The sequence below is a fragment of the Meleagris gallopavo genome, chromosome 8 (assembly GCF_905368555.1).
Source record: "Meleagris gallopavo chromosome 8, MGAL_WU_HG_1.1, whole genome shotgun sequence".
NCBI classification, from domain to species: Eukaryota; Metazoa; Chordata; class Aves; order Galliformes; family Phasianidae; genus Meleagris; species Meleagris gallopavo.
The window spans coordinates 3496561-3521053 of NC_139411.1; the positions used below are offsets into that span (position 1 = coordinate 3496561).

At 40.0% G+C, this 24493-nt stretch overlaps 1 protein-coding gene across 9 annotated transcripts in view; it reads left to right on the plus strand.

The window, feature by feature from the left end:
* Positions 1–24493, plus strand: part of PCDH15 (protocadherin related 15) — a 682309-nt gene that overhangs the window by 550211 nt on the left and 107605 nt on the right. For all 9 annotated transcript variants that reach the window (XM_085229238.1, XM_085229233.1, XM_085229230.1 and 6 more), the window contains 3 exons: positions 5847–5975; positions 18455–18760; positions 20058–20282. In XM_085229238.1, coding sequence (XP_085085364.1) covers positions 5847–5975; positions 18455–18760; positions 20058–20282 — 660 coding nt within the window. The remainder of the gene's footprint in view (positions 1–5846; positions 5976–18454; positions 18761–20057; positions 20283–24493) is intronic.

Below are 24493 nucleotides of genomic sequence, written 5' to 3' on the forward strand. Positions count from 1 at the left end.
CACTGCACAAGGACACCACAGCAGTTTTTCTGGTATGCCATTCACGTGTGTTTTATGCTGGTCCTTTTTTGCTTCCAGTAGCATCAGATCTGAGTAGCCATTTCTCGTGCTTTGTAAAGAGTAGGTGTTATTTCAGACATCAGATATCCTTAGTGTTGTTCTCCTGAAAAACATAGATAATTCCTGTTATGTAGATCAGAAGCATTATTTACAGCTTGTTTTTAATCAGATAAAGCCCTGGGCTTTAACTCAGATCTTATTATTTGCAAACTAGTTAAATCTAGAGATGGTAGCGTTTGCCTTAGAGTTTGTCTACGTTAATGAACTTGCTTGACTTCAGAGTTGAGAATACTTCCTCTCCAAGGCAAAGAATGTTTTCAGCAATTCCCAATCTTGATTTAAATGGCAGCATACAAATAAGTCACAAGTGAAATCTTCAAATTTATCATCTGTAACATTTCTCAGGATCTGGTGTACTTAGGATGAGAGAGATATTTGTGCAGGCTATGTAAATGATGCATTTATTGCTTAGGGAAGAATGATATATGTAGGGACTACTTTCTTGGACCTAAAAAAGCTATAAATTGCAGCCACTGGTCTCTTGTGTGACTTACAGTTAATATGAAAGAGAAGCAAGCACTGTTTGCTTCCATAATAAATGGGAAGAGCTGGTACGAAGCTGTAGCACTTTTTCCTCTGCTTGAATTTCTGGTAATAACTTCAACGCTGCTTTCCAAACCACATCCAACAAATATTTTGTAGAAGAGTCAAGGTGTTTTTTAATGTGTCTCTGTAACTGCATTATCTTGGTACTTGCACGAGGAGCACACATTGGCAGAACCAGTTGTGAGTTAGATCTCTGTATGGTTACTGCAGGGAATAAGCCACGTTTGTGCAAAGACTTTCAGTGGCAATTAAACATACGCTGTGATGTTTAGAGGGCCAGCTCTTCTTTCTGAAGAGGCTTCTGTTCTACTGTCCCTTCTAGAATCCTCTGGAAAACACAGCAACTTTTCTGTAAGAAATTTGAAGTACTAGCTGCTTTCATTATGAAGACTGTAATCAACAGTATAGCATGAGTGAGAATAAAGAGGGAGAGTTAAAAGATTCTAGCTGCAGCTGATTTTTTTCAAGCATGTTTTCTTCACGTTTTCTGTTAATTTCTCACAAACTTTGCTGGAGAAATCCTGCTTCATGCTGCTGGTGATTCTAAGTGCTGCCTTAAGTTTAGTCTGTCATATGCAGGCCATGGGAGCTGAGATGTAGCTTCCGGACGCGTTGCAGCACTTCTGAACTACTAGAAGTGGTAAATGAAGAGACATTCCTTCTCTTGCATCCTGAGGCTCCGAGATGTGTCATATAGCTATCTTTTTGCCCCCACTAATGAGACAAGAAAGCTGGCTTTTCAGAATTAAAGGCTCTTCATTACCAACTTAAAAATAGTAATGTGATGACTTGAGAGAAGCATCCTCATTTCTGTCTGCTTTAGGCTGCCCTTAGCAGAAGTTGCTGTAGATGTGTGGAGAATGAAGCACAGTTTGCATGGCTCTGGGAGTGATCTCAGGCAGGCACAGCCACTTGCAGTTGAGAACGGTGGCAAGAAATTACAGGCTTCCCTATCAGTACAGGAAACCAAGCTCCATACAAAACACACTTTTCTCAGTATGCTTACTTTTATCCTCTCTGTGGCACACTTCTTATCCCTAAAGCATGCATTCAGTGCCCTGGCACCCTCCTGTACTGGCTGACGTGCAAGGAAGTTATCTTGACTGCTGTTGCAAAGGGTATGACCCACAGTGCACGTGCTTTGTTATTTTCTCCTCCAGCAACAAAGAGCTTGTAGCTAGCCCTAACCATAAATTTAAAGCAGCAAGTATTTAGTCGGTGTGATTTCTGTGTTACTGGTAACTTTTTACATTGGACAGATGATTGTGATGTTACCACTACTGTGCTCCATGCTGCAGTTTTGAATAAGACACTAATTTATTTGAGTTGTTTAATAAAGGCTATTTCAGCATGTCAGCTTGCAGAGAACTTAAGCAAAACTTTGGAGCCATCTAATGGGGATATAAAAATGTTGATTTAAAAAAATATATATTCTCTGGTTATTGTAGTTTCTGATGTTAATGGCAGAACTGCTTCTCTGTGCATCTCAAAGAAATACAGGTAATAAACTGACAGTTGCTTCACCTAAAAGCCTGGCATTATTTTATCAGTGGGATGAGACGCATTTCCCGAGTTTAGATAAAATAGAAAACTTCTGGAGTGTTCTCCCCATTTTTTTCCTCACTTTCAGTTTTGTTGTTACCAGTGTACACAGGAGCATTGTTGCTACTAAAGCATCTCAGTGTGAATGCTTCTCTTGGTGATCCTGCCATTGCACTGATAGTTCACTAAATTGTGACCAATACAAAAAATAGGATATATGTGAAATGGTATTATTACAAGATCTCGTTTTAGTTCCCGGGAACTAAATGCTTAGGGTGAACATAAAATTTAATATTTTAAAATAATTTTCCCAATTTGCATCCCAATAAAATAATACTCCTTCGCAATGATACTGTTTTTTTTTAGTTTATGTATAACTTTGAGACTCGGTAAGTGGAGCTGTGCTCAATGGCAGTGCTGGCAAGCAGGTAAGGAAGGGTGCTTAAGAAAAGCAAACAGTTTGAAAAATACTAAACCTGTGGGTAACAGTAGAGTTGGGAACAATTTCAAATCTCTCTCTTCCTATCTCCTCTTCTTTCTTGTGAAATGCTGCAGACTTTCTTTTTTTTTCTTCTAGAGCTGAGTTAAACTCTTTTATCCCTCTTCTTCAGTATGTCATACTCTACATCACAGAATAACCTACTGAATAACTCAAGGAACTAAGCTTTCACCCTCCATATGCTGAAGTCAGGCTGGTAGCTTCATTTTCTGTGTTTGTCAGGTAAACTCTACCTAAGGATATAAAGGCATCAAAAGTGTGATTCTTCCTGTTCTTACACAGGGAGTGCTCTGACCAGATTCCCAGCATGTCTGCGTTGCGAAGACAAGCAAGAGCTTTGTCTTTGGTGTCACCTGCAAACTTGAAGCTGGTTGTGCTTTCATCACTTGAGACTGTGTGTGCTCCTCCAGGTCACTGATAAAGATATTAAAGAGGATCTTAAAATCCAGCTTAAAATCCAAGTTGTATTGAGCAGAGCTTAACCTTCCCTGCTGTCTCCATCTTCTTGTCCTGTTTGAAATCTGAGTCTACTTTGGTGCTTATTCAAATGACCCCTTCTAGACTTAGGCTGCGTTTCAGTAAGCTGTCTATTTCCCATATTATCATGATTGGATTTCAAGATTACTTGAATAAAAGTGCCTTTTTTTTCCTCAAGGCAAAGTAATACTGCAGGGGTGTGCTATTAATAGCATGCTTCCAGAGTAGAGATTGCTTGGATTTTGGTCCTTTAGGAAAAGGGCTTGGAAGGGTTCCTCATAGCAAGTCGGTGTGTTGATCTGAAATAAGTATGTGAGCACCCCCACAGCATGCACAAAAATGAGACCTGTAAGTAAATCACAACAGTAATTTTGCTTTCAGCACTTGCTTCAGAAGCTATCAAATGCAAATGTGTCTTCTGGCAGCTGTTCTCAGAGCTGCTGTGGGTTGATTCAGTGTTGTCAGAAGTGAACATAGCACAGATTATCAGACACAGGCTGTTAAAATTCTCTGCGATGGAAAAGAAATATTTTTTCAAAATGAGAAGTAGTTTCTTAAGCCAATATTTTCCATGCCATATTTGTCTCAGTTTATTAAATATAAGAGTTTTTATTACTCTCTATTCTGTGGAATCGAGTAAGCTTAGGAAGATTAATTTACCCTCACTGCACATTGTGCATCATCAGAGCAAACATTCTGGAGTGTGTTTTGTGTTGACAGTGATGCATGAATTGCGAAGTACATTTTCCTTATATGCCTTGAACGTGGGAATGGCAGTTTCAGAAACAATTAGCAAACAACTGAACATAAGCCAATATAAGAAGCTAGCCTGAAAGCATTTTTTTGGTTTGTTCATTTCAGAATATCCTCACTTAGTTACTTTTAATGCACTAAGTAGTTACTGGTGGCTGCCTACTGTGGAACAGTTCTGTTTTCTGCAGTTGTGCAATGGCTTTAGAGGACAACTCTTTTTCTGGAAGAGCTGCATTGTGCACTTATGTTTGTGTTGGGTTTGTGCTTTGCTGTGCTGGTATTGAGGTCTGCTGGCACAGGTAGCACTGCAGTGTAGCACACAGGGCACCGTGCAAGCACAACAGGCAGATTTGTAGCTGTGTGAACAAGACAGCTGACTCCAATTCCTGCGACTGGGCTGCTTGCCAACGCTGAGGATTTGGAAGGTGAAGGAGATTGACCTGTTCCCGGATCGCTCCTGCAGAGAGTAAGTTATCAGATTGAACTGGTGACACAGCAATGAAAGCATGACCACATACTATTAAGACAGTGAGTAGGTCTTGAGTACATTAGTTGTCCTTTGCAAGTGCCAATGTACGTGCTGCTCTGTGGCAAACCAAGGAGCATGCCCTGTAATAAAAATGAGGTGAAATTCTGTTTTTATTATGGACCTGTAAAGCCGTAGCTCAGCATGAAGGAGGTACAGCAGCAGATGTTTCAGATAAAATCCAGAGATGTCGATAAGCTTTAGAGCTTTCAGTGTGCCTTCAAAGAGTGTTAAAATGGACTTAGTAATTTGGGTTTAGGAATAGGTTTTGCCTCCTCTAGGGACAGCAGCTACCTGAAACAATACCGTATTTAAAAAATGCTTTCATTTCATTGTAAGCTCGTTCTACATCCAGCTCTGATGATTGGATTAGGAAAAGGAAATCTGCTTTGTAGTGTCAGTGGCAAACTAAAATGAACAGTAAGCATTCTTGTCGTGCCTTTTGCCCGTCATAGCAAAATTAAGGCCAATGAGGATGAAACAATCGTTCTGCCCCTCTTGCTCTGAAAACCTGAGGTTCAGGATGGAACGAGTCACAACGTGAGGATTTGAAAAAGAAACGGAATTTTTGGATTAAGAGTACAAGTACAAAAAACTTCCAAAGCATTCAGGAGTAAGTTTTTTTTCTAGATTGTATTATATTTATATTCTGATGCAGCCCAGTGGACAGAAGTAATAGCATCAGCTGTGACATGTCCATCCAGTGCTCCATCACAGCAGCATGGCTTCTGCTGGGCAAGGCAAGTGCTGATGTGTTTTGGTCTTGGGGATAGAGCATCCTTGCACTGTCTATGCCAGTGTTTCTCTGTTCTTGCCGTAGTAATGATTTCCTGGTGTAATATTTCCATCTTAATGTGTTTTCTTTCCTTAAGTGCTTCTCTTTTCCCCGATGGATGACAACAACTGCTCATTCCTTCTGTTTTCAACCTGTGTCACAGGCCACAGAGACGTGTATTATTAGCTGCAGCTCTTCTGTAGTTATATTCACAGGGTATAAAACAAAGGCATGCTTTTTGATGCCACAGTGTTTGAATTCATGAAGCTCAAACTGAGGTGCTTCACCTCAGTGCAAATTATTTCACTCTCCAATTGCTTGAATTTGGGTTTTTAAATTAAAGATCCTGCAACTCTTAAAATATCACATTCGGCAAAACATATCTGATGTGCTTTTTTCCTTTCTTTTCTTTTAAGCCAAATATAAGCTCTTCAAATGAATAACATCTCCTGTTTGACAAAAATATGCAGAAATAAATGAGTCAACTGTTCACCTGTGATTCTATACTGGATGGATCTTCTACATAGCAATAAAATTGCTGATCAGTCATCATATGTGAAATTGTAAATTAGATGGTAGTTCATTCATAATTTTATCTTTCTCTGCAGACTTCAACTGCTACAGTTAATATCGTGGTGACTGATGTAAATGACAACGGGCCAGTTTTTGATATGTTTCTACCAAAAAACCTGTCTGTACAGGAAGAGGAAGCCAATGCTTTTGTTGGTCAAGTAAGGGTAAGTTGTCAAGTGCAGTTAGATTGCTTATTACACAAACATTCCAGGCTACTAGGAAAGAAAGCAAAGTAATTGCACCTTTGGGAAAACTCAGATTGAAGTGTTTGAAGTTTATATAGTCAGATGTATTTATGTTAGCATTTAACAAAATGATCTCTTTTGGGCTTTAAATAATTGTAATGTTTAATAAGTGAAAAAGTTTTCTTCCTTTAACAATAGCACAATCAGAAGACTATTCTTGAAGACATACACTGTTGGTAATGCTCATTTGCCTTTCTTTCCCGTTGCAACTGTATGACTAGAGAACAGGCACTGTCCTCACAATTCATTAACTGCTATCTTAACGATGCCTATAGTTAGGATATGGCATTTTGCATAGCATTAAAAGGGGCAAAGGCATATAACCATAATAACTGTGTTTCTTTCAAAATTTTTATTAATCAGTAAATAACCACAGTGTGTCGTATTTATTGCTAATGCTCTGTTCTTTTTGAGTGAACTTGAGTTGTTTTCTGGCATTTGTAAATTGAGAAAGGGTTTCTAAGGGTTAGGCTTGACTTTACTTCTAATTTTGTTATTCCTTGTAAAGTTTTGGTTAATTCAAGTTACATGTAGCCTCCTTGAGTATGGTTTCATTTGCACTGGTACTGAAGAGGTTCTGCATATGTGTGTGCTTTGCTTGCTCTTCAACATGGTATATTAAAGGTGGGTACTGCCCTGAAGCTACCCACGCTCAGCTGTTGTTTTAAAGGGAAATAACTTTTCTTAGCATTAATGAAGACTAGAGATTTCTGATTTTGCTTTTGTTACACCGAGCTGAAATATCAGTGCCGCCTAAGCCTGTTTATGATCCTTGCATGTGCAGAAGTTAGGATCCTTGTGCTTGAAGCTGTTTCCACGAAGCTATTTTTTTTTTCACTGCTCATTTTACGTAGTTGTTTCTCATTTTGCATCCTCAAATGTATGGATGTGATATTTTTAAACAGTACCAAGTATCTTTAAAATCCACTTTGTGTATTTTTCTGGGTGCCCTCAAGGTACAGTAATCTTCTAAAACATTGTATTGAGTTTATTTTTAGTCTAGATGGATTTATAAAATAAAATATGTCACTGCGACAGAACCTCTCTCTGATAAATTAGCTTAATTTCTAAGTTGTGTTGGAATGAAAATATTTAATGAAACCTTTTGGTAGCTTATTCCTTCATGTGGAATGATAGAAACTAGCTATATCATTTTTTTTCTCATGTTTATCACCAGTTCAAATTCTCAGTCTCCAGATGAAAAGAGCTTTCTCTTTGTTTAGAAATACTGGATGTAGTGTCTAATGTTTCATATTCATGCAGACAGTGTAAAAAACAGTGATTTGGGCATTTGGAATTATTTTCTGTCCTCAACGAGATTATTGAAGTGTGGAGGATGATTAGCCTTTTAATGTAGCTGTGTTGTTTAGGGAGATTCTTCTTTAAACAACAGTCACTTTTGTTATGTTGTCCTTCACAGCACATTAGAAACCTCTCCCTGTGGTTCTGTGGGAATATGTTTTATATGGAAAGCTGTAATGTGGTTAAAATGTAAAGGGCTAAAAAGGGCCTGGCGAAAGAAGGTGGTACTTACTGTCTCATGTGTTTCCACTGCTAAGAATTAAACTGCTCGCTGACTGGCAAAGCTTCTTTTCAGTATCTCTTTTACTAAAGTCATTTCAAACAGCTGAAATCCACCATGGTGAGCAGTGATACAGACGATTTAAGAAAATAACCACTTCTTTGCGATGTTCCTTTCCCTTTTGAATGTTGACTTCTCAAAACCATATTTGTGCCTTAAGATTAAAGATCCCCCCCACAGATCATTCGGTCAGAGGATCTAGAGATGTGGGCTATGAAAAAGATACTCCACTGCTTTGATGCCTCATTTTTTTTAATGGCAAGATATGGGAACTCTCAGCCCAGTGAGCCTGCAGAAGGAAAGCATTACCCACGAGGAAGATGAAGTTATGGGCTGCTGAAGAAAATAAGATGTGCAAATATAATGAGAGCAGATGTGAGGCATCCAAAAGCTGTAATGTTGACTAACATCACTGCACGGATGCTTTCTGTCATCTTCAAAACATGCCTAGGAGTGGTGGTTCCTTCTGACTAGGAAGGCAGACATCGTTCTCAACTTTGAGTAGTCAGAAAGGTGGATTCGGGGATCCCCAAGCTGGTGAGCCTGACCCTGATCTCTAGGAAGAATAGCAAGGCCTCTTTGAGGCCATTCCCAAGCAAACGGATGATAAGACGATGAATGGAAACAGCCATAATAAATTTACCAAACCGTACATGACCAAGTGGTAATTGTCTGGGCTGAGATAAATGGCTCAGTGAGCACTAGCAAACCAGTGGAAGTTGCTTCCCTTTTCTTTGGGAAGGGCTTTGATGTGGGGTCTCATATCGCCATATTATAGGAAGGCCCATACTTGAGGACTGCAGTATTGGGCAGTGGAGTGGGAAAGCTGTGGGGACTGGGGAGCAGTGCCATCCAGACTGCTTTGCAAGGGAGGACAAGCCAGGGCTGGGGCCAGCATTGCTCAGAATCTTCAGCAGTGACCTGGCTGCCAAGGGTTGGGCTAAAATGACCACCAGTTATTCTAGTTACCTACTCTTGGAGTAAATCTTCTAATAAAAGCCATTATTTTCTTCATACAGTATTTCCGCAAATCAGTTACTTTACAGTTTATTTTTTACCAGCAGCAATATTTTTATTTTTATAACTGCTAGTAAGCATGACGTAGGTGAATCTAGGGATGTGTTCTGTGATGTCAGTTATTAAAAAGGTAGGGCTGTAACAAATGTATGAATGTCTATGATAAAATAATAAAAATAGTCTCAATAACACTTGAAAAGCTGATGAAATTTCTTCTTCCAATTATTTTTGTATTGGACCTTCTCTCCCTTTCCTCTGCCAAAAATTGCAAAATTATGTCTCTTATCCGCTCATCTATTCTACACAATGTATCATGTTCACACCCTCCTTTTGAGCCTTCTTCCACGGTGCAGGTAAGTAATTGCAGAGAAGGACCTGGGAGTCCTGGTGGACAACAGGTTGGCCGTGAGCCAGCAATGTGCCCTTGTGGCCAAGAAGGCCAAATGGTATCCTGGGTGCATCAAAATGAGCACGGCCAGAAGGTTGAGGGAAGTGATCCTCCCCTCTGCTCTGCCCTGGGGAGGCTACAGCTGGAGCACTGTGTCCGGTTCTGGGCTCCCCGGTTCAAAAAAGACAGGGATCTTCTGGAAGCAGTCCAGCAGAGGGCTACAAAGATGATGAAGGGCCTGGAGCATCTTCCTTATGAGGAAAGGCTGAGTAACCTGGGTATGTTCAGTCTGGGTAAAAGAAGACTGAGAGGGGGTTTGATAAATGTTTATAAATATGTAATGGGAGGTGGGAGGCAAATGGGTGAGGCCAGGCTCTTCTCAGTGGTGTGTAGTGATAGGACTAGGAGTAATGGCCTAAAACATGAACATAGAAGTTCGTGCTAACATGCGGAAGAACTTCTTTGTGGTAAGGGTGATGGAGCACTGAAACAGGCTGCCCCAAGAGGTGCTGGAGTCTTTTTCTATGGAGATATTCAAGACCTATCTGGACATCCACCTGTGCGACCTGTTATAGGGTACCTGCTTTAAAGGGGGGATTGGAATTGATGATCTCTTGAGGTCTTTCCAACCCCTGCGATTCTGTAATTCTGATATGAAACAGTTAAATCAAACGCTCCCACGTACGTCTGTTTTGAGTGGTCAAGTTAAGTTGGACTTAAAAAGGGATTCCCAGAAGGGCTTAGGTAACAGTCAGGATTTAGTTTCCCAAGGAGATGTAGAACGAGGGCAATGAAAGACTTGATGTGGGAGAGAGGTGGGCCTGATGTGGCATGGAGGCAGTGCTGGCCTTCTGAAGTGCCCTTGCTCTCTGCCACTCGAATGGCTCTTTGTCTGCCAGTTCATGAAGGCACTGGCACAGGAGCGCTGCCTGTGTGGATTTCAGGAGCACACTGAAGATCAAAAGAACAAAAGCTAGAAGGGATAAGGCTGACAGTGTAGTGCATGTATTTCAAATCCCTTTTATTTTACAGCGCTGTCTGAATGAGGTAGTCGGAGGTGTATTGGTGCTCCATCATGTCTAATCATCAGGATCCACGACAGGAGCCAGGATTACTGAGTGAAGTTCTCTACAGAGGACCAACAGAAAACTGAAAGCTTCACATCAGAAACTTGAAAATGAATTTCAAGCGTCTTATTTTCTGTTGCAGTCTAAAGTAGCCTGATGTTGAAGAGACAGCATCTGAATGATCAGCATTCTGCAGCATACCATTCATCAGTACTATGTTATGTGCATGGGATGTGAGAAGTGGGATGAAATGTAGTTGGCTAGCAGTGGCTGTAAAGTTTGCAAATATCGATTAGAGAGTCACATGGTGGTGAACAACCCACCTGTAATCAGGTGCTCAAGTATCACCGGGCCTACATTTTTCCTAAAATGAAGGCACTATCAATAGGCTCCAGTGCTGAAAACAGACTGCACGCAATGTGCCCAATACCTCTGTCGTCTGTGACTCAGTTTAAAATGAGAAATACATTAAAAAAAGAAAAAGGTTACTCTTGGTCATGGAACTATACTACTCAAGTGGAAAACCAAGCCTTGGACAAATTTCCTTAATTCTACAGTAAAATGATTTTTTTTTTTTCCTATTTGTCACATAAACGTAAACTAGTACTTTGGTGTATATCAAGTGGTGTCTGTCCACTGCAGAACAGAGCAACTGTAAGGCAAGTAGGAGAGAACAGAGACCGCTATATGGCATTTTACTTCCTGTTGTGGTATGGAAGTGTTTTAAATGTGTTGTTTACAGAAGCAACTATCATTTTTGAATGGTAGTAGAACATAATTAAGAAGTCGATTTCCTGAGTTTTCTGTAAATATTAGTGAATTCTTATAAGCTTCTATTTTTAATTTAAACACACAAGTGGGAAGCCCTGCAAGTTTCATAGTTTAAATTTCACAGGTGTCAGTAGTGCTCATTGTGTTGGACTAAGTGACCTCTGGAGAGCCATTACATCCAAGTTGTTCTGTGTTTCTGTATATAGGAAACTGCTTTGAATGCTCCTGAGGTATTGCTACAAGATTTTGTTACAGAAAGCCCAGAAACGAATCTCATTTTACTTAAATCACTGTTGTCATTGTTTTCTACATGAAGGCTCATACAAGGGAGTATGACTTACCGCGTTATAACACATATAACCTGCACTGTAGATAACACTTCGCCTGTATTAGAAGTAGCAGCTTTCAAAATTAAATTCTCAGGGTTCCTGTACCTTTAGACAACTGTAGAAAAATTAGAGGTAGAGGAAAGGAGAAAAAGTACAAGACCAGAAAAAAAGGAGGATTATTGGCAGAGAGGACAGTCTGTGGAGGTACGAAATTAAGCCTTTCAGGAAGAGAGGAGTAGAATTAACGTCTCTGAAGTAAATCTCAAATACTCAGAGTGAATCCATGACCACTGCACACTGTGTAATGCATTACATAAGGAAGTATTTTAAATTCATCTAATATATATAGAATCATAGAATGGCTTGTGTTGGACCCCAAGAATCATCAAGTTCCAACCCCCCTGCCACAGGCAGGGCCTCCAACCTTCAGATCTGGTACTAGACCAGGCTGCTCAGGGCCCCATCCAGTCTGGCCTTGAACAGCTCTAGGGACAGAACACCCACAGCCTCTCTGGACAGCTGTTCCAGCACCTCACCACTGTCTCTGTAAAGAACTTCCCCCTGACATCAAATCTAACCCTTCCCTCCTTAAGCTTAAAACCATTTCCCCTTTGTCCTATCACTATCTACCCAAGTAAAAAAGTTGATTGCCCTCCTTTTTATAATCCCCTTTTAAATACTGCAAGGCTGCAATGAGGTCACCCCGCAGCCTTCTCTTTTCTAGGCTGAACAAGCCCAGCTTCCTCAGCGTGTCTTTGGAGAGGAGATGCTCCGGCCCCCTGATCATCTTCACGATGATCAGATTTTACATATAAAAAACAACATAAGCAGATGGGATTTTAAAATGAGAATCTATCAAAAATTAAGCAGAGTTTAAGATTGGAGAAACATATCATGGCAAATGAACCACAACTAGAGAAGTATTTCAACCATTTTCACACTCGTGGCAGTTCATTGTTGAGAACTGAGGATTTTTGGTATCAGTGGGAATTCCTGTTTTTGTCTGCTTAACATCTTGAATTCCAGTCTGTTTTAAGCTCTTTCACATATTTCAGTTCAGCTCGTGCCATATTAGATCATCTGAGCCAATGGTTTTCAGTCTCTAATGCATGACCATTTAGTATTTTGATGGCCAATTCTGTCTGTTCAGATTTGGCAGTTCAGAACTGTACCCGAGAGAAGAAATTGTTTTTCCTGAGCTTGCAAATTATATTAATTTATTCTGGGCCTACTAACTTGGCTGCCGTTTCTCTTTATTGATGCATTTCGGCAATTAGAACAATTGTCTTAGATTAGCATTTCTTCTTCTGAAGGCTGCCTGGTAGAAGTACAAACTGGAGAGTTTTCTCGACATACTTGTCAAGTATCTAACTTCTTTTTTATAATTTTCAAACTCTGTGGCCTTGAAATCTCTAATATAAGAAAATGAATTTCCTGTAAAGTGTTCCTTTGAGAACAAGAGAATACAATAGAACAAAACCAGAAGTCTGAATAGTAAGATGAATAGTTTCATATCCAAACATTGGCTGCTAAGATCCAGCTCAGATCTGATGTTCTCTAATTAGGTGGCCTTATGAAGAGAGCAAGCACTCAGGAGAAAATGGCAAAAATAACTTTACAACAGACTAACCCATTAAAGAAATCTATGGGAGCCCATTTCAATATGGAGATTTTAAAGAATACGTTTCATCTGTGGATTATAAGCTTCTGGTTTTTGTTTTTTTTGCTGTGTGCATTCGTTGATGAATCTCTGAACTGCTTGATTGTATCATCGTCAAATTACATACTCCTCATAAAAGCAGAATTTCTACTCATCTTTCAAGCAAAAACAGGCAAAGCAAGCCTCTAAATTTAGGAGTTGGTTTTGTGCCAGCCTAGAGGAAGCTTGTCTATTTTTGAGTGTTACGATGTGGTTGAGTTTTGTAGGAGGCTCACCAGTCCATTAAATCATGCTTTTGCAGCTACAGGCTTTCTGAATTTCATTTAATTTATATTTGCTTGCAGTGTTTTACTATTTTTATTATGCAGTTTTATTTAGAGTCACATTTAATTGGTTTCCAAAATCACCATCCAGATGGACTGAAATTAACACTGGCTATGAAAGTAATCATCAAAGGCTCTCCCATTTTGTATAATGGCTAAAATATGCCAGTATTAGAAAACGTATAGTGTAATGTCTTTACAAATTGCTCTAAGTAGAATGAAATCATAGTATGGTTTGGGTTGGAAGCGACCTTTAAGATCATGTGGTTCCAACCCCCTGCTATAGGCTGGGATACCTCTCACCAGACCATGTTGCTCACAGCCCCATCCAGCCTGGACTGGAATGCTTCCAGGAAGGGGGCATCCACAGCCTCACTGGGCAACTTGTTCCAGTGTCTCACCACCCTCACAGTAAAGAATTTCTAGTCTAAATCTGCCCTCTTCCAGTTTAAAGCCCTTACAGTTAGGAAAAAATGATAAACTGGTAATGCTTAGCCCAGTAGTTTTCATTTCTGTGGAAAGGTTCCTGGAGGATATACCCAACTCCTCTAGTGTTTTTCAAAAGTATTTAGGATGTGAGGGTGGCCATAGTTTGTTCTTTTAAAGAAGGGAAGGACTGTCGTCAAATTTCAAGGTTGTAAAAATTTGAAGATAATTCCTATGAGTTTCATTTTGCTTCTTTCCTTTTTATTTTAGACCACCTAGACCCAACTGGACTACTGCAGCCACTGACAAACCACTGAATTTGCCCCCTGATATTACAACATCCAATATTATTGTATATTCTTTATATCATCTTTCTTTGTAAAATCATTTAAATATCAGTTTTCTAGAAAAGTCCACAGAAATGAGCTCTTGTGGGTTTAAGACTGTGAGGAAATATTACAGCAATCTGGAATGGGCACACAATGACACCTTGTATGTTTAAGAGCACAATTAATTAATCTAATTGCTTGTGGAAAGAGAAGAGTGTGTGAGGAAACACTGGGAAGACAGAAGTGGTTCTGTGTTTCCTTCTTTTGTCATTATCGAGAGTTTAGCGGACAGAAATCTTTAAAAACTCTTCATACATTCCGGTCTTTTCACTTGCTTTGAGCACATAATGAAATAGGTAAACAGAAGACTGTAAAAGCAGGCAAAAAGAAATGAAGGAGATATTTCTGAAATACAAGAAGAAAAATGCTGACCTTTCTAGAATTACCTGATTTTCCCTACTTAAGATATTCTTAAGGAAATACCGAGAAATTTTTCCAATAGCTGTGGCCTCTTGCTGTGTCTGGGAGATGTTAGTTTTGTCCTATGTGCACACACACTAATCTCCCTTAAAAAGAAAGCGCAAAATCCAGTTTAGCACTCCCACTCACATTTGATTTGGTGATTGACACAATGGAGGGGCTTGGGCATCTTTTCAACCCGTAATAATAAAAAAAAATCCTGTTATCTTCCCTGCAAACGATTGGCCAACTCCCACTGACAGCATCCTTTGCATCCTCCCGCGCAATTTCCATCCCTCCTGGAGCTGTGGTATTAGCTGGAATGCTGGAGAGGCTTTCAGAGAGCCAGAGGTCTTGCTGGGGTGGGGATGGATGATGAGGAACATCTGTCTCTGAAGAACTGCAGGAAATACTAAACGGGGAGTGTCGTCAGAAGAGTGGTTCCAAAGAAGTGATTCAGCATTAATGAGGGGATACCTGCCATGTTTGGCTGAACTATACAGACAAGTATGAATGACAACTCTGCCTTATTTTGCTGTTTTCCAGCTCCAGCAATTTGAGTGTACAGGCTATTGTGTGGCTTATGCAGGTTTATTTTACTACGCAGTACTTTGCAAGCTGTTCCTGTGAAAGATGGAAATGAGAGAAGTCATGTAGATCTGGAGTGCTTCTAGAACAACAGCAGAAGTCGAGAGTCTTTAGAGGAGCATGCTGTTCCTGTCTCTCAATGTGCATAATGAGATAGGAAAGAGAATGTGTCTTGTCTTCTTGCATCTCTTGTCACAAGCATTGACAAGAGGAGACAGATATTGCTGTTTTCTTTTTCTGAGTAACTCACAGGTGCACTCACAGAAGTAAATTACCTCAGACCTTTCTAAAGAAGCTGCTCCATCCCAATAGCATCCCTTCTGGTTGGGTCACAGCGACTTAAGGGAATTCTGAACCTCCAGCTGTTTGACACTAGTGTGGTACATCTGAAACACTTTGAAGAAGAGCAGAGGAAAACTAGCAAAATGAGCTCTGTTTCCCGTCTAGATTTACCAGGTCTGTGCTGTGTGTGCTTGAAAGTGATCAAAGAGCACAATGTGTAGATAGATTTTTGGGGTGGGAACTTGAGTGCTGTTGTGTGACAGCTGAGAGTGCTTCAGGCTCCTTCGCTCTCTTGCTTGTTCTTCCAAGGACAGGTGAACCAGTACTACCTTTCCCTTGGCAGCTGCAAGGTTGAGGGGATGGAGGACTTGGATTAGGAGTAGATGAAAGCAAATCTTTTTTTTCTTTGCAGGAAAACAAGGATGGAATGAATAGATTTTTTATTTAGTTGTCTGGCCTTGACATTCTGCTGTGGTGAGGGAAGAGAGCTATTGTCTTTGGAAGTTTTAAAAGGAAATTCTGTTCTACATGTATTTCATTTCTCATTTTAGAAAAAAAATTGAGTTTTAGACAGAAACATCAGATACGTAGGGGTTTTGGAAGCTAGGGTGAGAAAGAGATTGTGCTGTGAGGAGTAGAAAGAAACCTATCCAATTTTACGCTTAGTCTTTACCATGGTCTTTATTATTTCTGATGGGCCTCACCTAAGGAAAGAAATGTTTAAAAATGTTGGCGTAGCCCAGAGAAAAGGGATATCTGTGGTTTGTATTGCACTGTAGTAGCTACAGAAAGACAAGGAAATCGGTTGCCCCATCCCTGGAGGCATTAAAGACCAGGCTGGATGTGGCTCTGGGCAGCCTGATCTGGTGGTTGGCGACTCTGCACATAGCAGGGGGCTGAAACCGGATGATCATTGTGGTCCTTTTCAACCCAAGCCATTCTATGATTCTGTGGTTGTTGAAGACACTGGAGATTACGTGTCTGGGATCCTTTCATGCTTTCTAACAAATTGGTTTTGTGAGCTATTGCAGAAAGCAGTGGCTAGAAAAGTCAGGAGCAGATGGTAGAGTCTGAACACTGGGGAGAGATTCTTGATCTCAGCTTATGGAGCTTGATTCCTTAAACAAGTACTTTGTGGAAAATCCTACTCTTCCAAGAAAGGCTGCCCAAGCTTCAAGACTCTTACTGTACTTCTTATGTACAAATAAGTGAGGATGAGAATGTTTGAAAGCTTCTGTAATACCTTGGTGTGTTACACTGGAATAGGAGTGGTCTCACTGCTTTGCTAGTCTTGCTTGGTTTGCTTGGTTTTGTCTTTGAAACTTTCCTTGGGACTTCAGTATAATATACAAACAAAATGGTCTTTTACTTCTCTCCCGCTCTGTTGACTGTGTACTGAGATAATGAACACATTGTATTAAATCCATTAAGGTGCTGCTAAGTTTCTCTTTTATGGGCACAGATTAGTTCAAGCATGGCCAGTGTTTAAGGCAGGACTTAAAAAAGCCTGGCTGCTTGGTCTGTGGTCCTCCTCTTCACTTCCCTTGTGGTCAGGGCTTGTGATACCTCCTCAGCTGGGACCAGCTGGTAACAGAGTTTTTCTGTGGTAACACTGAGTGCAGGGATGAGGATGGGATGGCTGAACTCATCCATTTAGACATAAAACAGTATCTGCAGACAGGAGCTGCCATTGACTCCTTCAAAGATTCCTCCAGGGAGCTGCTCCCACAGGCTCTGAGAGGCTCCAGAAAGTGATTTTCATGTGGAAGTTCGTTGAATGTATCCTTGAGATGTCATTCTTCTAGAAAATAGTCTAAGCTTTTATGTCTGTAATGGGTACATTATCACTTCTTAAGTTTGTAGCAATAAAAATGACAATTAATGAGGATCTTACACTCTACAAGCAATCTAATCTGGGCAAACAATAGCATTTTCTTACAGCTTTTTCTTAGCAAAAAAAGTTTTGATTCTGCGAAGACATGAACCTGACTATGAAATGTATATGTGCACTAAGTTCCTGTGTGCAAGCAGTGGCAAGTAAGGCTGGGGGCACCATGAGGAGAGGTTGGAGATGCCCCAGCTGCATCCAGGAGCCCCCAGGAGATTCTTACGCAGGAGCTCAGTGACTTATTCTTCATTTGCTGTGCTTCAATTTTCTTGAAGTTGGGCTGTCTGTTACAGCAGTTTTTAATTTTTTTTCCCCTCACATGTTTTGGATAGCTTTCCAGTATGTCATCTGTGAGATTCTTCTGCCCCGTGTTATTGCCATGAAGGTTGTAAACTGAGTAGGTCAGTCATACGTTGAAAGATGTTGACTGAAAGGGCTCTCCATAGGCTGGTCATTATGAAGCTGTGGCCATTAGGGCTTAGTGCATTGATGTAGTGCAGAGAAAAAGCACGAAGGAATTTTTTCTCATTAACACTTCTAATTAACTTATAATTGATTCTTAGAAAGATAAATGGCTTCATTATAATGTCCTAAAATTAACACCTTCACCAGAGTTACGCATTCATGGGTATTTCCCAAGTGTTGTTCTTAACAGCAAAACATAAAATTCTCGTGTCTTCTCAGTTGTGCGTAGCCACACTTCCAAAGTCACACAAATGAAAATACCTCTCTCTCACAGAATGGCCTTGTTAAATTTACATGACCCTATTCATCATGCCTTAATTTAATTAAGAAGAGGGAAAACAACTGGTCAGCACTGACATTGTGCTTTAGTGCCTCTAGGAATAATGAGTATGAATTGTGCCCGTCCTTATCAGGGCAGTTACATAATAACCAGAATTGCTTAGCTGATGCTGAAATCTGAAGCTTAGTTCCATTCAGGAGAGCAAATACCAACTGTACAAAATCTAAGCATTTATCTATTGCAATCACCAGCATCTTCTGCATGTGCAAGACTGAGCGTGAAATTTGATTATGTTGATTTTGAAGAACTTGATACATAAACTGTTGAAATTAAAGTAGTTCTTCAGAGAGCAATGATTAAAACATCACTAGATTTAACAAACCTTAATTAAAATGAAATTTTTTAATGAATCTGTCCATTCTAGCTGACTACATTTGTCCTAAGCATGGATTTTGTAGCGATTGGCGTCCATGTAACACCCAAATCGCAGCATATAATAAGAAATGTGCATTAAAACTTGGTGCTTTTTTTTCTGTTTCTTTAGGCTACAGACCCAGATGCAGGTGTTAACGGTCAAGTTCATTACAGTCTGGCAAACTTCAAGAATCTTTTTCGAATCACTTCAAATGGCAGCATATATACAGCAGTTAAGCTGAACAGAGAAGTACGAGACTATTACGAACTTATTGTTGAAGCAACAGATGGAGCTGTGGACCCTCGCCGTTCAACACTAACTTTAGCAATCAAGGTGCTGGATATTGATGACAACAGCCCTGTTTTTACAAATGCTTCCTACGCTGTCTCAGTGCCTGAAAATCTACCACCTGGCACTGTCTTTCTGCAGATAGAGGTAAGAAAGTGTTACGGAATGGAAGAAAATGTTTTGTAAATGTTTTGTGGTACTATGCGTGTCTTTAGTTAACTTGTCAGTGAGACAAAAAAAAAAAAATGCAAACTGAAAGCTGGAAAGGTGTGATACTTAGACTGAAAAATTCATGACCTTTAGATGTCACGTGTTGAGGTTCACTTGGAAATAAGAGAGATTATAAAATTGAAGAACATTACTACTGTCATATTTTGGAATATTGTTTTACAAAATTCTTTAAATGCTTTTGGTTTCTGCTTGAAAACTCATCACAGTGCTCCTAGGTGTTCGTATAGGTTGCAAAAGATAGAACTTTGTCTCAACGGATTCAAACATTTAAGATAAACCTACACATCTATTCCCTCATTGTATGTAGGTCACTTTGAAAGTAATGCCTCCTCTTTGTTTCCATGGAAACTACAGCAGATGCACACAATGACACTAGTTGATAGAGCTACAACACACTACTGTTCAATATAGTCACCACCACCAGCTATGCATTTTCACCACCAATAAACAAGAGCTTGCCATATTGCCAACATCCTCCTCTGGTTTCTTGTGCCAACGCAGCAAAATAGAGGCATTACTTTCAGAGCAGCCCTCGTAATTAATGGATTGAGTAGTTGTTTCAAGCGTGATCAACCCCACTTCAAGATTGTCATCTAAGATAGCAGGGGGCACCTGAAGTGTTGTCTTCTCTTCATTGACTATAGAAAGAAAACAAAAATACAAAATAAAAGCAGAAAAACATAACCAAGTGAGAGTTAATTGTTCTAACTCATCCTTGTGCCACTTCTCTAAATATAGCTGAGATTCATTTCCCATAAGCTGGCAAGACCCTCCTAACGTTTTGGTCAGTATACCTTAATGAGAAGCTGTCTGCAGGTAAATTGTAAGTCAAATGAACAGCTTAAAAAATTGCAAAATATTCCTCCTAATGAAAATTAATATTTTTTGTCTAAATATTGGTATGAAATAGAACCATCAATGTTTCTCTACAAAGTAAGGTCAAAAATCTGCTTAGCCCAGCATCCTCTCCCTGGCAGTGGCCAATAGTGGCTGCCCAGAGAAGAGACCAAGAACAGAAGCCTGTGTTGAGTCTTGCCCAAAATCTTGTGCTCATTTCACATGGCAAGTATGTTTTAATTTAATAATCTCCAGTGGATTATTGCGCAGTAGTATTAAGTATTAGAATAAGGTAACAAAACATATTTACAGTTCCTGCAAAATGGATTTTGTTTGCTTTGAGGTATTTTTTCTTTTTCTGTATGGCACATTCTAGGCGAAAGATGTTGATCTTGGTTCTAATGTTACCTATCGAATCCGGACGCAGGAAGCACTCGAGTATTTTGCACTGAACAAGTATACGGGCGAGTTATCTCTTCTGAAGTCCTTGGATTATGAGTCATTCTCTGACACAGATGCAACCTTCACCTTCCTCGTGGAAGCCTTTGACAGCAAGGGCACTATGCCTCCAGGCCTTGCTACTGTCACAGTCAGGGTGAAGGTAAGAGCAGCAGTTGGTCTGCTGATAGCATCCTCTCCTTTTTATTACAAAACATCTTCACAACCCTTATAGGTGTCCCAGTGAAACGCATGAGCACAGTAGCAGTATTTCTGCTTTCCTGCTTTTTCACTTGCAGGAAACTGCCTTTTTCTGACAGCAACTTGTTCTGTTAAACACACACTTCATAACTGCTATCATTGCTTTGCTATTTGCAATTACATAGTTAAATCTTGGTTCATAGATGTATGAAGTACAGGAATAGCTGACAAACATGAAAACATTTAATCCCTTAGAACTGCTGAAAATTGAAATAAGTACCTAATGGAATTGTTTGCAGAAATGACACCATCACGTTTCATTTAAAGCTCTCATAAATTGTAATATTATGAACCATTCAGGTGTACTGAATGCTGATGGAGCACACTAAGTCTTATATTTCAGTTTCAGCTACTTGAAAATACAGAGCTGCAAAGAAACAGGCTTACTCAGTGGTCTTGTGCTGTGAATCATTTTTATGCCGTGACTTACATCACCTCTGTTTCTGCTGTCTCACCTGTAATAGGGGGATAATGGTTTTCTGCTTGGTAAGGATCCATGTGCTCATAGCAGAGGTAGTAGCGCTCTACCAGTCTTCTGTTGGTTGATGCGCTCATAGAATCATAGAATGGCCTGGGTTGAAAAGGACCGCAATGATCATCTATTTTCAACCCCCTGCTATTGCAGGATCACCAACCAGCAGACCAGGCTGCTCAGAGCCACATCCAGCCTGGCCTTGAATGCCTCCAGGGATGGGGCATCCACAGCCTCTTTGGGCAAAGGTCATGTCCAAGGATAGTTCAGATCCTCTAAAGCATGTTCCCTTGTGTTTATGGTGGTGCAGTTACGGAGACAGTCAGACAAATCCTTTTGTCTGGTTGCTTCATGTATCTATTTGTTTATTTTTTCTTTGTTGGCGAACAACAGTTGTGGGAGAGAAGGGAATTTAATGTCTGGTATTTGAGCTATGAAGCAAAAGTTGTAGCAACAGTGCGACTCAGAAATGGGTACTTCAATACCTGGCAACTTCAGTGTAAATGTAATTCTGCAGAAAGTATTCAACATGTATTCATCAGTTTGTGGTTCAGCTTAACCGTGTGTCTACAGATGCTATGGATTGCTGATGCTGAGTAATTCTGTAGGTCTCTACTGCACTCAGTATTATTCTAAAGACAGCAAATACGTCAGATTATTAGCATTGATGGTGACACAAGAAAGCTTCTACAATACCTCTCTGTCTTTGCAAAAATTTTGATGCACTGCTTCTGCTTCCTATTATTCTGCCCTCTGAACCAGCCGTTTCCAAGCGAGTTAAAGAAAAAAATAGCTTTTGACATCATTCCATTAGTCTTTGTTTATATTTCCATGGAGGAAGTTGCTCAAACCTTCATTTTTTCTAGAAGAACCTTTTCCCAAGCACAGTGATTTTCTGCAAGAATTGAGTTTTGTTTTGATGTTAAAACAGGAATGTATTCAGAGAAAATCTGCAATTCTGTTTGGACTCAATGTTGTGGACAAAATGTGGCCTGAAAATGAAGACAAACAGGTTATATTGTGCATGAGAAAGGAAGAAGAGATGGGGAAGAAGGAAGAAAAGAGGTTGAAAAAAAACAGCAAAGCATTGACTACTATCATACTCCGCACAGGGCTGACTTTTTCAATCCATCAGTTTTGTCAACTGAATAACTGCAGAGTTTTGTGTAGGTCTCAGCCAGGAGTGGCAGGTAGGAGAGCAGTGCTGTCAGTGGCTCTCAAGATGGGGAAGGGCTTGTGGAAAAAACTGTTTAATATCTCACCTTGTTGGACAGATGCCATTAATGGGTACATATCAGAGAGGAGCTAAAAATTTAGAATCTTGATCAGAAGAAAGGTCTAGAAAGAAAATAATGGATTATTTTGAGGCAGTGGAGGAACTTTACTTAAATTCAGAATTTTTTTGGTGGAAAAAAAAAGGAATTTAAATCAGAACTTTGTTGGAAATGAGAAGGACTTCTAGGTGGACAACTTGAATGGCTGATTCTGGAGCAGCCGAACAAGAAGAAGGAGAGCAGCTGGCCTCTAGGTGTAAGAAGCAATGGAAAAGTAACAGTATGCTGCAACGTAGTTTGGGTTTGTTCTCATCTGCCCTTGATAAGAAGGGAGAGAGCTCACGTGCATTGACTGGGGATGAAAAGTCCAGATCAGTGCTGAGAGGGCCCAGGACTGAAGTTCTCTTGAGGACAGAAGCGTTCATGCTGTATAGGGCCAATGTCAGCGCATCGTGGCAGGCTGACAGAGGATGCTGATCTCTGGTCAGCAGCTTGGTGAGGATGTTTACAGGGTACTGACTCTGGCCTCAGATCTTGAATGCATAAATGATGCTGTATGAAACCCTCACTTGTCAGTTGTCTGATCGCAATCTGGTCTTTTATTCCTCTGCAGTCGCAACTGCAGTCTGAGCTGCTCCTGTAGGGCAGAACTGAACTGATAACTCCTGTTGAGCACATTTGTTGTTTCATGGGTGTAGTTTATATTTTTTGGGTGAAGACGTCTGTGAAAGGAATCACGGTGGTTTTAAAAATGGCAGTTTTTGCCAGACAGTCTCCCAGCTCAGAACCTGTGTGTGTGGATAGTGTGCTTCTGTGGGGATGCACATCCCTCTGACACAGCTTTGCAGGCAGCATTCCTGCTGAACCTGCCTGCTCCAGAATAGGAGTGTGGTGTGTTCTTCTTACTTGTAAATGTCCTTTCACTTTATTTAGATTAGGGCTATTTCTTTAGCACAGCACACATGACCCTGAATAGGAAATAAACCAAGTGCATGTCTATTGTAGTCCCCATAACAACAGTTAGGCAGCTTACAGACTTTGTTAACTCAAAACAAAGTCTGCAAAGTCAAACTCAAAAAAAAAAAAAAAATGTCTTAAGAGAAAACCAGAAGCCAGCAGTAAGGCAGTAGTAGAACCAAGCAGGGAATTTATGTAACTGTGAGGGACACAGTCCTTTTGGGCCTGTTCTCCTCTATTAGCAATCATCATTTTTCATAGCCCAGCTTTAAATAGGGAGCATTATATTTTTTCCTTTGTGATAGGATTCTGTTAACCGACTATGTACAACATCTGATGGTGTCTATTATTTATGTGATGTAAAAGTGAATGAGCAGCAGTGCAGTGTACCCATAATCACACAGATCTTTGTAGCTGGGAGGAGGGTGAATACATGCTGTGACTTCCTTTAGACACTCAGCCTTTGGCGTGACAAGTTACAAATAGTTTATATTAACCTTCCCTGAACTTGATCAAAGCACAGACTGCAAAACAACTTAATCTGTTACCTGCACGTCAGTGTTGAAATACATTCTCTGCTGCTGCTGCAGCCAAGTGGCCCTGTACAATGTATGACTTCAACTCTTTATTCAGAGGAAATTGAAGGTAAATTAAAGAGCTGTGTGTTTAATAAGGAAATGCATCCTGCGCTGACTGTGCCTTTAAAAAGCTGTATTTAGCCAGAAAGTAGTATCATTAGCCTCCCTAAAATGAAATTTCATTTATTTCCATCTCTGGTTTCCTGTTTTATAAATCAGGCGCTGGTGTGTTGTTTCTGGTATTACTGAAGAGGAATAGTGTAAGTGGCACAGAGTTCCTTTTGCCAAATTAAAAAAAAAAAAAAGCAAAACAACAAAAAAGAAACAACAAAAAATGCCAGACGACTTTGTAGCCTTACACAGCCTGAGGTTTTTCATTTTTCTTCAGTTTTCACATTTCTCTTGCTGCTTATGTAGTTTTTCACCATAACATTACACAAGCGTTCGTTCTCCTTAATTGATAATTGTAGGCTGGTCTGTAATCAAGAACACAACACTTACTTTGTTTTGGGTATGTAGGTATATATACGAATATATCTATAAAATTATGCAACTTAGAAGCAGTTCTGTAGGTCTTGAAAATGTAGTTTAAGAAATGAAAAATACAAGCAACTCCAAGAGACAATTTATTTGCCACTGCTGAGGCCTCATTTCTCTCATCGTGTTAACAGCAGAGATTTGCATTTGTGTGGAGTCTGAGAGAGCTGAATTATCTGCTAAGGGTGTCTTGTAGTGCATATTGCACTTTAAAGCACCCTCTCACAATATAAATGTTTTCAAGTATTGGGAGAAGCGGAATCATTACTGTTCGAATGGTGTGCTTATGTTAGGA